The 17,728-nt window shown below is 35.3% G+C and overlaps 2 protein-coding genes across 7 annotated transcripts in view; both read left to right on the top strand.

Annotated features, from left to right (window-relative positions):
* The window catches only part of LOC114376309 (dicer-like protein 4), a 42,231-nt gene extending 32,155 nt beyond the window's left edge, over nt 1–10,076 (top strand). For 3 of the 6 annotated variants that reach the window (XM_028334383.1, XM_028334381.1, XM_028334386.1), the window contains exons 23-25: nt 8,594–8,903; nt 8,984–9,083; nt 9,604–10,076. In XM_028334383.1, coding sequence (XP_028190184.1) covers nt 8,594–8,903; nt 8,984–9,083; nt 9,604–9,766 — 573 coding nt within the window. In that variant the 3' untranslated portion in view covers nt 9,767–10,076. Of the gene's footprint in view, nt 1–8,593; nt 8,904–8,983; nt 9,084–9,557 lie in introns of all 6 variants that reach the window. The other 3 variants (XM_028334382.1, XM_028334385.1, XM_028334384.1) reach the window with 3 other exon arrangements.
* A 945-nt stretch (nt 10,077–11,021) lies between these two features.
* LOC114374111 (DNA replication licensing factor MCM5-like) lies at nt 11,022–16,670 on the top strand. The gene is made up of 18 exons (XM_028331713.1): nt 11,022–11,476; nt 11,580–11,723; nt 11,842–12,021; nt 12,122–12,220; nt 12,309–12,445; nt 12,546–12,651; nt 12,982–13,116; nt 13,207–13,284; nt 13,395–13,499; nt 13,637–13,728; nt 13,811–13,943; nt 14,041–14,136; nt 14,511–14,602; nt 14,693–14,783; nt 15,032–15,141; nt 15,716–15,845; nt 15,928–16,029; nt 16,400–16,670. The coding sequence occupies exons 1-18, from the start codon at nt 11,192–11,194 to the stop codon at nt 16,481–16,483; spliced, it is 2,199 nt and encodes a 732-aa protein (XP_028187514.1). The 5' UTR covers nt 11,022–11,191; the 3' UTR covers nt 16,484–16,670.
* Nucleotides 16,671–17,728: the final 1,058 nt, after the last annotated feature.

Below are 17,728 nucleotides of genomic sequence, written 5' to 3'. Positions count from 1 at the left end.
GGTAATGAAGAATTCTATAGGTAACTTGTAAGTGAACTTCTCTTGGACAATGCATAAATTGGCTCACCAAACTAACAGCAAAAGTAATATCAGGCCTTGGGTGAGACAAGTAAATCAATTTTCCAACTAGACGTTGATACATCTCCTTATCCGCTTCTGCAATGTCATCTTCATTACCCAATTTAAGGTTTGAATCCATGGGAGTACTTAGAGATTTACAAGCTGTCATACCTGTCTCCTTCGGCTAATCTGTGACATATTTTTGTTGGAATATGAAAATACCTTTCTTGGAGTGGGACACTTCAATTCCCGAAAAATATTTCAGCCTCCCAAGAGTTTTCATCTCAAACTCCTTTGCTAGATGCTGACTTAAGAGTAGTTGTTCCTTCCAATCATCACTAGTAACAATGATATCATCCACAAATACTAACAATACAGTCACTCCCCCTGAGGTTGAGTGTTTGATGAATAAAGTGCGGTCTCCTTGGCTTTGTTTGTATCCTAAGGCTGTCATGACCTTAGTGAATCTCCCAAACCATGTCCGAGGGGATTGTTTCAACCCATATAAAGTCTTTCTTGACTGGAAAATAGAATTGGCAGCATCTTCATATCCAGGTGGAACCTCCATATAGATTTCCTCCTCAAGCTCCCCTTGCAAGAAAACATTCTTTACATCAAACTGTTGTAATTTCCAGCCATAATTTGCAGCAAGAGATAATATTACTCGAACTGTATTCATCTTTGCAACAGGAGCAAAAGTCTCTAAGTAATCTATCCCATAGGTTTGTGTGAAATCCTTAGCGACCAATCTCGCCTTGTACCTCTCAATCGACCCATCTACCCTATATTTTATTATATACACCCACTTGCAACCCACTGGTTTCTTTCCTATTGGCAAAGAAACCAACTCCCATGTCTTGTTCTTCTGCAATGCCTCCATTTCTGTATCCATGGCCTGCTTCCAATTTTTATCAGGTAATGCCTCAAAAACATTAGTGGGAATTGAGATAGAGTTTAGGTTTGCAAGAAAGGTTTTATAGGTTGGAGGGATTTTATGAAATGAATTGTAATTTGAGAGAGGATAGAAAGGCTTTTTGGTACATGTTCTGGTTCCTTTTCTAAAGGCAATGGGAAGATAAAGGTCGTCATTATGTTCTGAAATTTCCATTTCATTTGGAGAAGCTAAAATATTATCATTCAAGATTGGAAAATCAAAGTTAGTTACCTGATCTAAAGGAGTTGGATTGGCCTCTTGGGCAAGTTTTGATTTAGAAATGGCCTTTGATCTTCTTGTGTAAACCAGATTCTTCCCAAACCTTGTATCATTTTCAAGTCTGGTGGGTGCATCCTTGTTGGATTCATTTTGGGCTAATGTTTCTTGCTTAGGTTTTTGTGTAAGATCACAATTCCTTGTCCTGGAATACACAACAATGGTCATAAAAAACAATAATACAAGATATGTCATTTGTATGTTTCTGAACAGAGACAAGATTTGTGGACAATTTTGGGACATGCAAAACATTTTTTAGGTTTTGAAGGGATTTATTTGGATGTTTCCTATACCAGCTATAGTTACAAGAGTGCCATCAACAATAGTTATTTTCTTATTGCTAGGACATGGAGAATAGGTGGAGAAGATCATATGGTCAGTGGCTCTAGAATCTAAAACCCAAAGGGATGGAAGGATTTTTTAGACATTAATTTCAAATGAAAGAGGAAGTATACCTGAATATGCCAATGTACAAGTACTTGATGGTTTTTCAAGGTTGCTAAAAAAGGCTCTCATTCTTTCTATTTTTCAAGCAGCAGGAAAAATTATTGGAAAACTGAGTCGCCGGAATTCTAACAGTCGCTGGAAAAGTCTCCGGAATTTTGGCAGTTATCGGAAAAGTTTGACAGCTTCAAGAGCCCAGTCAAACTTGCTAAATAACCAACCCTTTTTGTGCAGAAGCAGAGCACCCCTAGATCAGGAGCTCTGATATTATTCGAGAAAATGAGAGAAAGAAAGAGAGAAAACGAGAGAGAAAGGAAAATGATATTATTGTGATCTGAAAAGTTAGTTAGAATTAGTTACAACAGAGGTATATATAGACCTCTGACCCTCTAAACTATCACTAACAGACTCTGACTTCCTAATACTAGTGAGGTGTTGTTAGCAAAAGCTAATAGACCTTACAAACATATAATCTGATGTCTAACACTAGAGGGGTGCTGTTAGCAAAAGCTAACGGCCCTTACAATCATTCTATAAAACTGTTTTCACAGTTATACAAGCACTTACTCTAATACCCCCCCCCCCCTCAAACTCAAGGAGAAGAGTTTTGAGAAGAAACACTCTTCACATTGAATTTGTCCCTGAGAACTTCAAATCTTGCTGCAGAAAGAGGCTTGGTCAGTACATCAGCCCACTAGTCCAGAGCTGGAATATGCACAATGGAAAGTTGCTTGGCCAGAATCTTTTCTCTTACGAAGAAGACATCAATTTTCATGTGTTTTGTACGACTGTGAAACACAGGATTGTGAGCAATAGACACGGTTCTCTGATTATCACAAAAGATTATAGGAGTAGTGAATGGAACTTGAAACTCTGTTAGGAGAGCATGAATCCATGTTAACTTAGTGGAAGTTTGAGTTAAAATGCGATACTCAGCTTCAATACTAGACCTGACAGCGACCTTTTGTTTGCGAGACCACCAAGATATTAAGTTTGGACCAAGAAATATGGCAGCCCCTGAGGTGGAACGCCTGTCATCCACATTGGATGCCCAGTCAGCATCACAACAGAACACGCGAAGAGCCAAGGGCTTGGTAACAGAAGTAGGCTAAAGAAGTAGTCCATGAAACAAAGTACCCTTGAGATACCTCAAGATTCTTTTCAGCACCGCCCAGTGAGAGTTTAGAGGTGCAGCCATAAATTGACAAACTTTATTGACAACAAAGTTGATTTCAGGCCTAGTAAGAGTAGCATATTGTAAGACACCAACTATAGACCTGTATAGAGTTGGATCATGAAAGATATCAACACCATGTCGAGATAAATTGCAATTAGAGACCATGGGGAAGAAATAGAATAAGCTTTAGTTATGTGAGTTTTGTGGAGTAAATCATGAATATATTTACTCCGAGTCATCAATATGGAGTTATTGGGTAGATACTTGATCTCTAGACCCAAAAAATAATCCAAATGACCAAGTTGCTTGAGAGAGAATGCAATGTGTAGTTTGGTTGTGAGCTGCTGAATTAGAGAAGCAGTGCTACCCGTGATGATGATATCGTCCACATATAGACTAAAAGATAGACAATATGCATTTGCTGCTCGTAGATGAAAAGGGAAGAATCACATTTGCTCCCAACAAATCCAAACTGCAGCAGAGTAAATTTCAGTCTATCAAACCATTGCCTTGGGGCCTATTTCAAGCCATAGAGAGCTTTGTTGAACTTGCAGACTAGGGACCTATCTGTAACTTCAAAACCAAGGGGTTGTGTCATAAATACAGATTCTTCAAGAAGCCCATTTAGAAAAGTCTTATTCGCATCAAGCTGAAACAACTTCCACCCATGTGACAGAGCAAGGGTGAGAACAATATGAATGGTGACAGGCTTGACCACAGGAGAAATGAAAATCAAAGCCATGAATTTGATGAAATCCCTTGACTACCAACCTTGCTTTGAACCTATTGATGGAACCATCAACATTTTCCTTTACTTTGAAAATCCACTTACACCCAATAGCTTGTCCATTGGAAGGTAAGGGTCCCAAGTTTTGTTTTTCAACAAAGCACCATACTCTTGTTGCATGGCAGCAAGCCAATCTGGATTTTTCAAGGCTTGTTTCACAGTTTTGGGCTCAGAATGGGTAAGAAATAAAAAAGGATGTAGTCTAGGATTGTGAATTCCAGACTTGAACCTTATTTGCATAAAGTGTGTATTATCTGGTATAGAATTAGGTGCTGCAACAGACTCAGAAGAGGATGCACTAGGGGTACTGGATTTTGAAGTTTGAGGATGAACAGAGGTAGGCTCAGAGGAAGTGGATGATGGACAAGGCACAGAAAAAGAGGTTGTGGGGGAATGAGTTGGAATAGGGGAAAAACCAAAGGGAACAAGAGGTATAGAAGGAGAATGAAAGGGAGACAATTGAGAGGATTGAGGGGTAGGAATAACACAAGGTGGAGATAGGTTGGGATTAAGGCTGAAGTAGGAATCAAGATTCTTAATGGGGTTAGAAGATGAAGGAAACATGTCAGAATAAGGGAACCTTAATTCATTAAGCAGAACATCTTTGGAAATATTGATTCTGCCAAATGAAGACAAACATTTGTAACCTTTGTGGGAGGAGGAATACCCCAAAAATAGACACTCCTGAGATCGAAAATTTAGTTTGTGTGTATGGTAAGGCCTCAACAAGGAAAACAGGCACAACCAAAGGTTTTAAGGAAATGAAAATCAGGATCCTTGTTAAAAAGAGTAACAAAAGGAATGACAAAGTTGAGGGAAGCAGTGGGAACTATGTTAATTAGATAGACAACAGTAGTAAAGGCATAATCCCAAAATTGTAAGGGTAAAGAAGCATGATGCAACAATGTAAGGCCCAAATCAACTATATGTCTGTGCTTTCTTTCAATCACACCATTTTGATGATGAGTGTGGGGACAAATGAGTCTGTGGGAGATGTCATAGGAGGTTAAGAGAGTAGAGAAAAGTTTGTATTCACCCCAATCAAATTGAATACTCTTGATTTTGCAGTTCAACCATAGATTTGGAAGCTTGAAAAACAGAAAGAGTTTCAGCCTTAAACTTGATAGGAAATATTCAGGTGTACTTGGCAAAAGCATCAATAAAGGAGACATAATATTTATAACCAGCATATGAAGTCAAATGAGAAGGTCCCCACAAATCTGTGAAAATAAGCTCCAAAGGAGAGTAAACAGAAACAAAAGTGTGAGATGGTAATCTATGAGATTTTTCCATACAGCAGGAAGACCAAAAACCTAAGAAATTTTTATTTGATGGAGAAATGTTACAATGATTGAAGACAAGTTTCATTACATGACCATTAGGGTGACCTAATCTAACATGGTAGAGGCTAGCAGTACTAGAAGAAGAAACAACATAATTAGAAACTACACTAGAGTTATTATTAACAGTAGCAGTTGGATAGACAAGTCAGTATCTGAAATTGAGGTTGAGGTAGACAACAATAGAGGAGAGTTGTCTTGAAGCTTGAGATTATGAAATGAGTAAAGACCATCAGTACCAACAACTCCTTGAAGAAGGACTTTATTGGTCTCCTGAGATTTCACAAGAACAAGTGAGGATGAAATTCAAAGAAAACAAAGTTATCTTTAGCAAATTGACTCACACTTAACAAATTTTTTGAAATTGAAGGAACATGTAATAACTTGTGAAGTTTAAATGTTATGTGAGCATCATTGGAGGACACAAAAGAAGAGGAACCAGCACTGGAGATACTCAAACCTTCACCATTGCCTATGAAATTTGATCAGGTCTATCAAAGTGAGTGAATTGGTTGATATTTTGTGATTCACCAGTCACATGAAAGCTGGCTCCAAAGTCTGGAATCCAGGTAGAGCCATCAGGACCATTCCCACAAGAGGAGGAATTTGTGAGCATAGCACTGGGTTGATTGGAGGTTGGAACAACAGCCTTGGAATTAGGACTAATCCAGGTATTGGAAGTTCTAATTGAACCAGTGGAGTTGGGAATTGGTTGAAGTGTGGTAGGATCAAAGAAGGTGAGTGATTCATGAGGCTAAAAACTCATATTAGACCTAAAGTGGCAAACATTGGCAATGTGTCCATACTTAAGGCAAATTTAACACTGAAAGTTGGCAAATCGACCACCATCACGACCTCTGTCGGAGCCACCACCACCACGTTCGACACCGCAATCAGGAAAATCACCACGACAACCGGATTTATAAGAATTTTGGTGCGAATAGCCTTGAGTGTAATTCAAGGACGGAGAACTTAGCACCTTGTTAGACTTTTGGCAAGCGTACCAATGTTGTTGCAGGTTACAGATTTATAAAAAGAGATTGTCTCCACAAGGAGATGAGTTATTCAATTCCGCTGAATAAAAGTAAACAGTTCAATAGTTATGTACAAATTTAATCGAGATATCATGGATTTGTCTAACTAATGAAAAATAATTGAAGTAACAGAATGACGGAAATAACAGAATTTAGTGCGTCAGAAATACGTAAAATTATGGAAACAATAATAATGAATCTAATTAATTTAAGAAAAATGTAGGATTGGATTTCATCGTTCTAATAAGATTAACATATATGAATCATTTTCTAACATTACTAATGAATACATTAAATTATCCCAAATCAATCCCTCACACTCATGAATCCTAAGAATATTTACTGAATATCGATCCCTCTCACTCAAGAGTCCTAAAAATATTTACCAAATATTGATCCCTCGCATATGAAGTAAATAACCCAGCATTACAATCATAATCTCGTGCTATTTGCAATCAAAACGTTATGCTCTATTCCTAGCAATGTAACGTAAAGATAAATTCATTAAGTTCAAATTCTAAGTACTTTCCGGTCAAACTTAAAATCCAATTTTATGAAATTAGTGATCAAATAGAATCAAGCATTACGAACAAAATGAAATTACCAATAATGAGTAGAAAAGATTCATACATATATAAAATATCAAAAAAGATACATAAGGGTACGAAGATTACATCCAATCTTTTGGAGAAACTAGCTGATCATTGCGTAGAGCACAAGATCAACAGGAGAAATGACGCCAGCAAGTTCATCATCATAGCCTTTAATTTTACGCAAATACTCATAGATTGATTTACCGTCAAGCAAAACCGCGCGCATCGCAATTCGAAGCTGTCGAGCATGAGATTTCTTATGAAGATTGAAGTACTCATGAATCATCTCCCAAACTTGATAGGAGTGATTCGAGTCAAGAATGCGCGATAGAACGGGTTTCGAGAGAGTAGATTAAAGCAAAACAAGGAGCGTTTGGTCCTAAACTTCCCAAGCTTCATAATCAAGATTCATGCAATCAACAATGCGATCATCCTTCGTGAGATAACAAGGCAGAACGACGGGATTGATGATGAAACACTACAATTTATGCGACTTGATAACCGGTTCTACATGTTGCCAGTGGAGATAGTTTGAGTCATCAAGCTTCTTGGTGATAGAGTTTGGAACGGCTGAGAAACGAGATTCAAAGGAGCGGAAGCTATGGATGCACGGATCTGGAACTTGAGAAGGAACAATAACTACAAAAAAATGGCTCTAGATACCATATTCGAGAAAATGAGAGAAAGAAAGAGAGAAAACTAGAGAGAAAGGAAACTGGTATTATTGTGATCTAAAAACTTAATTAGAGTTAGTTACAACAAAGGTATATATAGACTTCTGACCCTCTGAACTAACACTAACAGACTCTGACTTCCTAATACTAGTGAGGTGCTGTTAGCAAAAGCTAACGGCCCTTACAAACATATAATCTGTTGTCTAACACTAGAGGGGTGCTGTTAGCTAACAGCCCTTACAATTATTCTAGAAAACTATTTTCACAGTTATACAAGTACATACTCTAATAGATACCATGTTAAGAAGAGAATGAGAGAAGCAAAACTATTTTGAATATGTCTTTTTGGGTTTTATCTTCCACCCAGCAGATTGATTTATTTATAATCAGAATGATTACATGGATAATAAATAACTAATTCTGTTTTCAAGAGAACAATTAAAATATCACAACTTCCTAAGATACATTAAACCCAACTAACTATTAACTAAGCTACTTGAAAGGAAATTATCATTAAATGCTCCTCTTTCCAACACCTTGTTTTGTTGATAGTTCATAAATGCACCCACTTTCATGGGAAAATGAGTATATATCATTGATAGACCTCACAGTTAATTAGGAGTAAAAAGGAAATTTAACAATAAAGTAGTTTTGTGTTTCTTATAATTAAGACCAAGAAAATGTTGTCTTTTGTTACTTATATAGAGGATCGGAGGTAGTATCTTTTAAAACCCATTCTCGTGCCAAAACACAATTGTAGTTTTTTAGTTTTTCAACCGTCATTTTATAAGAGCTTTCTTTTAAAATAAATAAATAAATAAAAGGGATGAAAGTGGTTCATATTCACCCGCATCAGCATATTACTAATACTGGGAACTAGCCCTTAAATCTGATATCTCCTTGATTTTTTTCTTTGACATCATCCCTGTAGAGAGAAATCTGTATTTGTGTTATATCAGTGGCAAGGCACTGTACAGAGAGGTCTTGTTATTAACAAGGAAGAGTGCAAGTATCTGTCTAGTACAATTATTGAAGCTGTAGTATAGCTATATGCAATGACAATTAATGCAGAACTTAAGAACTAACATTAATATCTCAATTCTCAACATTCCTTGGTGAATTTCTTCTTCAACATGCATAATTAAACACAAATTCCCTAAGCCTAGTACTGTATTGTTGTACAAAACACTTGGCTAGATGCATTTTATCTTCCCTAGCTACAACTCCAGGAACTATATTGTTTGAATTTAACAGTCATGGGTGTGGATGTGCAGGCTCAAGGTTGGAAAGCTAAGTCAAAAACCCTGGAAGAAGTTCTGGAATCAACTTCTAAAATGGAACCAAAACTTATTGGCTATGATGAAACTCCCATTGATGTAACAGATACCAATACTGCCAAGCACATAGTGGTTAATGCTGACCCGTACAACAACTCTAACCCAGAAATTTGCCCTATGCAACTGACAGATGAAATATGCTCTCCATGTGTGAAACCTTTTGGCCAACGGCTTCAATCTTCTGCTAAGGGAAAGCTTAGTCAAATATTTGAAAATCGTGATTGTGGCAGTGACTCGTCTGGGACAGGTAGTATAAAAATCATAGTATTTTTGTCGATACTGCGTCTCTGTTAATCCTGAATATTGTTTCATATTTTTTGTACAAAGGAACAGCAAGATCACGATTGTATGAATTATGTGCTGCGTATTGCTGGAAACCTCCTTCATTTGAATGCTGCAAGAAAGAGGGACCAGACCACCTGAAACAGTGAGTTACTTTAAAAATAAAATGAAGTTTTAAACATCCGTACTATCAGGTTTCAGCTTTGGAATTTCACTCAGGATCTTCATTTCATCCTCTGAAAATCCAAAGTTAACAATAGAAGTTCAAAACTAGCTATCAATGATAATGAGAATCACAGCCAAAAGAAAAGAAAAATATCCCTAAAAACTTGTTTATATTAACATGGACTAAAGTATAAACAACAAACATTCAAATTTTGTAGACTGGAGTGGTGTCCTTAAAGGGCTGTGTAATTTAAGCATCTCCATGAAAAAAGGGTGGATTTTCTCATTCAAATCAATTACATTTCTGAATTTTTGACACTGGTGATGAATGGATGATGATAATTATAGTTGAAATTTGTAATCTTTTTCATCAATATTTAGTATATATATAAAACTTGGTTCACTTGCATTCCGTGTGTTGTTTTCTTAACGACTCTAGGTTCCTTCGTTTCAGGGTACATAGAACTTTCACTTGCATTTGTTTATTGTTCCATTTTTAGATTTACTTGCAAGGTGACCTTAGAGATAGAAGAGGCCCAGAATTTGATTTTAGAGTTTGTTGGGGAACCTCTGTCAAAGAAGAAAGATGCAGCAGAGAGTGCGGCAGAGGGTGCATTATGGTATCTACAACATGAAGGTTTCTTGCCTAGTAGTGGTAATTGACATATTGCACAACAATTATCATGTCACATAAATCTGAGGCAATGTCTTAGGGTGTCATTTGAAATTTCTGGATGCACCCTCATTGTTATTGATAATCATATAAATCTAGAAGACAATAATAGATAATACAGGTTTAGTAACCCAGGGCCAGAGGGTTCCCTAATGGTAATCTATTGTAAAGCATTATTTATGTATTATTGTAGTGTCAAAGTTACATTTATTTGTAAACTGACCCTCGATTGTAACAGTGAATTTTCTATTTACTACGTTTGAAATATAAATATAAGCTCCCGAAACATTTGAATGGTAACAGTTTTAAAAAATTGTTGACGAAATGAGAATATCTATTTTATTTTTGTTATAAGTTATAGATTTATTTATTAAGATGTTTATTGAGAGGAAAGTAATTAATGTGAGAGGTTGAAAAAAATAGTGAGATAATTTACAATACTAGTTAAAGAATAAAAGAGTTTTAAATTATATAGCAAATGAGAATGTCCTCTTTAATATTTTCATAAATTTTAAATTAGGGATCGTCTCATCGCAACAATCTAACTCATCCCAAGATTAATATTTTTAAGATTAATTTTGAGTCGTTTCAACTCAGTCTACGTCATATTTTACTTTCAAAAAAAATTGTTTAAGAAATTATGTATAAATAATAAATTTAAATTTTATGGTTCTTTAATTTAATAATTTAACCATACATAATATTAAAATTAAAATTGATATATCACGTTAACAAATCAAATTGTCTCAATCTTATTTCACATATCATCAAAATCGAATTTAATAAATGATGGTGGATATTCCAAATAATAAAAATGCAGATAAAGGTAGATATACTACAAACGCTCACCCTTATATAAAATGGACTTGATTGTACTTTAATTTGACATATTTTATCTTTTACTTTTTAAAAAACTTATAAATTTTATCTTTTTTATTTTATTTTTCACATAGTTGTATTTTTTATCTGCAGCTTATTTTAAAAAATCTTACATCTATTTTTTTTATTTTTTTTTTGACGAAGTTGCTCAATTTTTTTTATAAATTTTATGTCTCACTTTTATACTAATTAACAAACAAATAATAAAAATTAAAATTTTCAAATTTCTTTAAAAAGTAAAACATAAAATGGGTCAGATTAATTTGAGAGTAAAATTTGCTAAAATTAAAAAATTGAGAATAAAAAAGTTTATAAAGTATAGATACATCCGTGCCAACATCAGTGTCACACTCACACCCCGCCAATACTTTCCCGCCATAGCTTTCCCGCCAAAATCACCCTTCTTCTTAGCCCCTTTCTTTCAATCGAACAAATTCATATCCTAACGTTCTTCGGAGAGTCGTTCTTCTTTGTCTCTTTCTTTCTTTCCTTTCTTCAATCGAAAAAAACTGAAACCCTAACGAGATTGAGAGAAGATGTCAGGCTGGGACGAAGGAGCCGTCTACTACAGCGACCAAGCGCTCGCCGGCGACGACGGTTCCGGTGCCCGCGGTGAAGCCGGCACCGATTCGAACCACTCTCTCATCCAGAAATTCAAGGAATTCATCCGAAACTTCGAGACCACCAACAATGTCTTCCCTTACAGGGAGAGTCTCCTCCATAACCCTAAGTTCCTTCTCGTCGATATGGGAGATCTCGACACCTTCGACTCCGACCTTCCCGATAAACTCCGCTCTAACCCCGCCGATGTCTTGCCATTGGTACTATCTCTTTCTCTCTCTCTCTCTCTCTCTCTCTCTCTCTCTCAACTCAACAGCACATGTTTTCTGTTTTAACCTTTTTTTTTTGTTTTTGCTGTTTTAGTTCGAAGCTGCAGCGGCTCAGGTTCTCGTGAATTTGAAGACGAAGGTGGCTGGGGATACCGGAGATATGGAGGATCAGACGCCCGGTGATGTTCAGATTCTGCTCACATCCAAAGAGGATCCCGTGTCGATGAGATCGCTCGGGGTAAGTGGGTTTGATTGTGGTTTTTGTGTTTATTATTCAAATTGAGATTTTTTTTTCTAATTGCCTGAAGTTTCTTGGCATTGAATCAGCAAATCTCATTGGGGTTTTCTTTCTACAGGCTCAATATATATCAAAGCTTGTCAAAATTGCTGGGATTACTATTGCTGCGTCCAGAACTAAGGCAAAGGCCACTTATGTTACCCTGATATGTAAGAATTGTAAGAAAGGAAAACAGGTTCCGTGTCGGCCAGGACTTGGTGGAGCAATTGTTCCTCGATCTTGTGATCATGTTCCTCAGGTTTAGTTCTTGCTTTTGTTTGTTTTGCATGACACATGATATGCTTTACTTTTTTATTTTTATTTTGGGATGTCTCTTACGAGGTAAAGGAATTTTGTAGCCTGGTGAAGAACCTTGTCCAATTGATCCCTGGCTCGTGGTTCCTGACAAGAGCAGATATGTTGATCAACAAACTTTGAAGATGCAAGAAAATCCAGAGGTATTAATACAAATTTGAATAAATATAAAACATTAAAGTCACTTGAAAATTGAAATTATAACCATATGTAATGCTGTGATTATTGAAGGATGTTCCAACTGGTGAGCTTCCTAGAAACTTGCTTCTCTCTGTTGATCGACATCTGGTTCAGACAGTGGTACCTGGCTCAAGATTGACAATCATGGGAATTTTCAGTATCTACCAGGCTTCTAACTCTAATACATCGTGAGATTCATCACCAATTTAATTTTTGTATATTTAATTTTTTTTTCATTCTCCCATCTGTAATTGGTGTCTGGCTTCAAATATATTGTGTTATATGCAGCCACAAAGGAGCAGTTGCAATTAGACAGCCTTATATTAGGGTTGTAGGAATAGAAGAAACAAATGAGACCAACTCTCGTGGTCCAGCAGCATTTACACAAGATGAGGTCAGTGGTGAAACCTGAAACAATTTATAAATTGACTGCTTCCCTGCTTTATACCTTGTCACTTGCCAGTTGCGTCCATGGATATCACATCTTAGCAGAATGTTTAAAGTGTTCTGTGGTTCCTGTGAAATTTTACTTGCAATGTAACTTCATGAGTTTCAATGTTTGAAGTATTTTACCTTCTCCTTTCAAATACTGTATACCAGTTGTGATTTCCCTACTCTTATATAGGTTGTAGCATACTTTTCTTTCCCCAATTTATGAACCCAGACTGAATTTTCAATCCTACTCAATATCATAGTTACCTACAAATGATGGTATTGTTTGCAGATAGAAGAATTCAAAAAATTTGCTTCCGAACCTGATGCGTATAAAAATATCTGCTCCATGATTGCTCCCTCTATATTTGGGCACGAGGAAGTCAAAAAGGCCGTAGCCTGTCTTCTGTTTGGAGGGTCAAGAAAGGTATACCATTGTCTATGAATGCCCCTTTATTTTATTGGAGAATAACATAATAACATAAATCTATCATATGACCCATTTCTTTGCAAACAGAATTTGCCTGATGGAGTCCGGTTAAGAGGTGATATCAATGTATTGCTTCTGGGTGATCCATCTACAGCAAAGTCACAGGTTAGTAATATATTTCTATATATTTCACTGGACCAATTTTTTAATTAATTTGAGGCAATTTAGTTGTTAAAAACTGATTGTGCCACTGCCACTTGCATTACCTTTTACAGTTTCTGAAGTTTGTTGAAAAGACTGCCCCTATTGCTGTTTATACTTCTGGAAAAGGCTCATCAGCGGCTGGCCTGACCGCGTCTGTAATCCAAGATAGTGGCACTGTAAGTTCTTCCCTTCCTAAACTGTTTGTATTAGACAGCCAATTTATACTATACTACTTGTTGAGGTATAATCATAAGCTTGAACTCCATCAACTTTCCTTTTTAAGTCTCTGATTCATGTTCTATGCACCCTTTAGCGTGAGTTCTATCTTGAAGGAGGGGCCATGGTCTTGGCTGACGGAGGTGTTGTCTGCATTGATGAGTTTGATAAGATGAGGCCAGAAGATAGGTACTTAGTGTCTGATGTTTTTTTATTTCTAGGTCATCATTGTTGATTTATGACGAAATTTTATATGGTTTCCATGATGTAGAGTTGCTATTCACGAGGCCATGGAACAACAAACTATATCTATAGCCAAAGCTGGAATAACAACTGTTCTTAATTCAAGGACTTCAGTTCTTGCTGCTGCCAACCCTCCATCAGGCCGATACGATGATCTTAAGGTCTACTACCATATAACCCTCTTTTATCTTTTTTCAGTTTGTAAAAAAGCATATCGTCATTAAAAGAGACTAATAGCTGCCTTTAATGTTTTTCCAGACTGCACAGGATAACATTGACTTGCAGACAACTATTCTTTCTAGGTTTGATTTAATTTTCATTGTGAAAGACGTCAGAATGTACAGTCAAGACAAGGTAATTGACTGTTTTGTATCTTTGTTCTTATGGTACTTTGCTACCTTTGAATGCACCTAACTACTCTCTTCTCCCTACTCTGCCCAGAGCAAAGCTCCTTCAGTCGCACAAATGCTCTCTGCCCATAATTAACTTTAACCACGAATGCCCTCTCTCCTCCCCTCAGGACCCCCTATAACAGAATTCCCTTCACAACCCAAAACCCACCACTCTCTCTCTCTGCCACCTCAGCACTCATTCCTTTTCGTATTCCTTCTGGAATAAACCCTCTAAATTGTGGGCCCAGTGAGTCCATATTTGGGGTGCTAACAAATAGTTTTTACATATGACTTGATTTGTAATAGTCCTCAGGTCTGGATGATTGATGTTTGCAGATAATAGCTAATCATATCATAAAGGTTCATAAATCAGCTGGTGGAAGGATGGGAGAAAGCAGAACTTTTAAAGAAGAGAATTGGCTGAAGAGGTATGCAATACCTATGAACTTAGCCGTTGACTTTTCGTTCAGTTCTTTCAATCATTTGAGAGAATGAACTTTGAGCTGTTATCTAAATAGGTATTTGCAATATTGTCGAACTCAATGCCACCCTCGTCTATCAGAATCAGCAACAACATTATTGCAGAATCATTATGTGAAAATCAGACAGGTATTCATGAATGTTTTCAATTAATGTACAGAAATTTGTTTCGGCCTTTAGATTTGATCTGGTTATATTGGAAGTTGAAGATGTTTGAAACCCATTGTTTTTTTTTTCCTGTTTCTCTGGATGTCCTTCCTGAATTAAATCTATTTGGTACTATATGTTGCCATATTCTCCTGTGAATGCTGATTTGATGTAATGGTTATTCTTTAAGAAACAATTCACTTTTTATTTTTTGAAAAATAAATATACAGGATATGAGACAACAAGCGAATGAAACTGGAGAAGCTGCAGCAATACCAATTACTGTGAGGCAGTTGGAAGCTATTGTTAGGTTGAGTGAGGCACTTGCAAAGATGAAACTGTAAGTATTGGTTGTATTCTTTGTTGCACTTGGTACCTTTTATCCGAAACTCTTGGTGCAATTTCATGAAAAAATGAGAATACAGTCGGTGCCTGCATGGGATATTACTATCTTTAGTGCAAAAAATTTCATTTGCTATCATGGGGCTTATAATGCATGTTGTCAATCCAAATTTGTTAAGTAGTTTTAGTGCTCTGCTAACAATCAGAACACATTTTTCATAAAATGTATCCAGAAAAAGGTTCACATAAATAGGGCTCAAATTTCTTAGGTGACTTTCCTAAATTTTCTATTTAGTGGATAGATCAATTGATTGAATAATGTAGTAGACAACAGTGTGAAGTGTTACTGGCCTATGCTTTTAACTGAAAACTAGTTCCATGATTCCATCATTGCATTTGCATGTGTTGTTCCCTAAATATGTTCAGCTTAGCCAAAATTAGTAAAATTTCTTGTATTAATCATCTTTCTTCTGTTTTTCCTTTTTTTAGAGCGCTTTTTTGTTTTATTCTTTTGTTGGTCCATGCATCTTTCTTCTGACAAAATGTACCTTGATGATTAATTCTTGCACCAGATCTCATCTTGCTACTGAGGAGAATGTGCAAGAAGCAGTAAGGCTTTTCACCGTGTCCACAATGGATGCAGCTAAGTCGGGAATAAACCAACAAATAAATCTTACACCTGATATGGCAAATGAGATAAAGGTTTGTCTTGTGATAAACATAGACCATCTTGTTTTTTCCGTCTAGCTTAGTATCCTAACGGATTACTTTACATTGTGAGCAGCAAGCTGAAACTCAGATAAAGAGAAGAATTGGGATTGGAAACCACATATCAGAAAGAAGGCTGATTGATGACCTCAGCAGAATGGGGATGAATGAATCTATTGTAAGTACCAAATAGCCACTTAACGGAAAAGATGGTCTCATAGCTTGCAATCCTGAATTTGATGTCACCACTTGGTTCCAACTTTTAAAAGATGCACGTTTGAAACTGGATTTGTCTTTTGGAAATTTGCTAGTGTCTTTAACATCATGAGCACACACAAACACCAAAGTCACCAACATTAAATGACATTCTTACAGTAACAACTGGCAAGTCCAGCAGATAATCAGACTTGAGGCCTTGTTGAATGAACAATAAAACTGCTGCTCAAAACTCGGTTACAGCTTGAAGCAGTTTTGTGTTTTTTTTTCTTCTGTTGACATCTCAGTTTATCAGCGAGACTTGTTAATATTTTTATTGTTGGGTTTTGCAGGTAAGAAGAGCTCTTATAATCATGCACCAGAGAGACGAAATAGAGTACAAGAGAGAAAGGCGTGTTGTATTTAGGAAAGCATGATAAATCTATTCTTTACACATTTAGGAAAGCATTAAGGGATTTCAAAATTCAAAGGAATTTAGAGTGAATGTGAATGTGAATTTAATTCCTATTATATTTAAAATACTATGTTTAGTTAAAATACAATACAAATTTCTTGTTTCAAAATTTGTTTAGATATAGTAGTATAATTCTCTTAATATGTAAATTTTATTGTGCTATTTGAATTTTTTTTTTCATTTTAGGTGATATTTGAAATTCTTTCATCTTGCTTGAAAAAAAATCTCTTATTAATTTTCCTTCATTAATAATTTTTAAATTTAATATTCCTACAAATCATTTTGATGTGTGGTATTTTAATTTAGTAATGTTAACCCTGTGAATTTATAAACTTTTTATCGTGCAAACTGCTTATTCCCAATGGTTATTTCAAAACAAATGGCATCTACCCCAATTACTGACTAAAAAAAGTATTCTTATTGTCTTATCAGGTCTGATATAAGCCGAGCATTTTTTTTATGCTTGACTTGTAATGACATTTTTAACATCTATATCAATAGTGTCCATTTTTGTTACATAAATGGTTTTTATTATAAATATAAGTTGATAATTTGGCTGTAACTAAGTGTATTAAGGTAAAGTTAAGACACTTTTTTTTTAAAGTGATAGTATTTAAATGTTAATTGAAGGATCTTTTATATTTTAATAAGAGTAGTCAGAAAAAAAGTTAAAATAACCCACTTTTGGAGATTCTTAAATTATTGATTTGTGGTAATATATTAAATGTTTTTAAATTTAATAAAAAAATGTATTATAAAAAAATAATGTAATAAAATAATAATTAATATTTAGCATTCGTCTAAAATGAAAGCATTAACATAATATGATTAACATAATTAATACTCTTAACGCATGCATTAAATACATAAGATAAAAAAATATGTATTAAATTAAATTTATAATATTTTATCCTAATATCAAACAAATGTTCTTTCACTTAAAATCAAATAGTCAATTATTTTTTCTAATAATCTTACTGATTAAATTTTTAATATAATAATAGTTACAAATGGTTTTCAATTTGAACAGTATAAATACGATTTTATTTCACAATATCTTGTGAATAAATATTTTTAGACATTAAGTAAACCTAAATATTTATGAATATATAGTTTAATTAATTTCCAAATTTCAAATTTTAATATTTTTATTTGTTTTACTACTAGAGGAGGGTGAGAAAAAAACATTTACTTTCTCTTATTCAAA

Source organism: Glycine soja, chromosome 11, assembly GCF_004193775.1.
Source record: "Glycine soja cultivar W05 chromosome 11, ASM419377v2, whole genome shotgun sequence".
In the NCBI taxonomy this organism is placed as follows: Eukaryota; Viridiplantae; Streptophyta; class Magnoliopsida; order Fabales; family Fabaceae; genus Glycine; species Glycine soja.
This window is presented reverse-complemented; position numbering and strand designations above follow the sequence as displayed.

What these genes read in the sequence shown, in the direction of transcription:
- LOC114374111 (XM_028331713.1), top strand. Translation starts at nt 11,192, where the DNA reads ATGTCAGGCTGGGACGAAGGAGCCGTCTACTACAGCGACCAAGCGCTC. An exon ending in GCCGATACGATGATCTTAAG is followed by an intron (nt 13,944 to 14,040) that starts GTCTACTACCAT and finishes ATGTTTTTCCAG; the next exon opens with ACTGCACAGGATAACATTGA. An exon ending in GCACTTGCAAAGATGAAACT is followed by an intron (nt 15,142 to 15,715) that starts GTAAGTATTGGT and finishes TTCTTGCACCAG; the next exon opens with ATCTCATCTTGCTACTGAGG.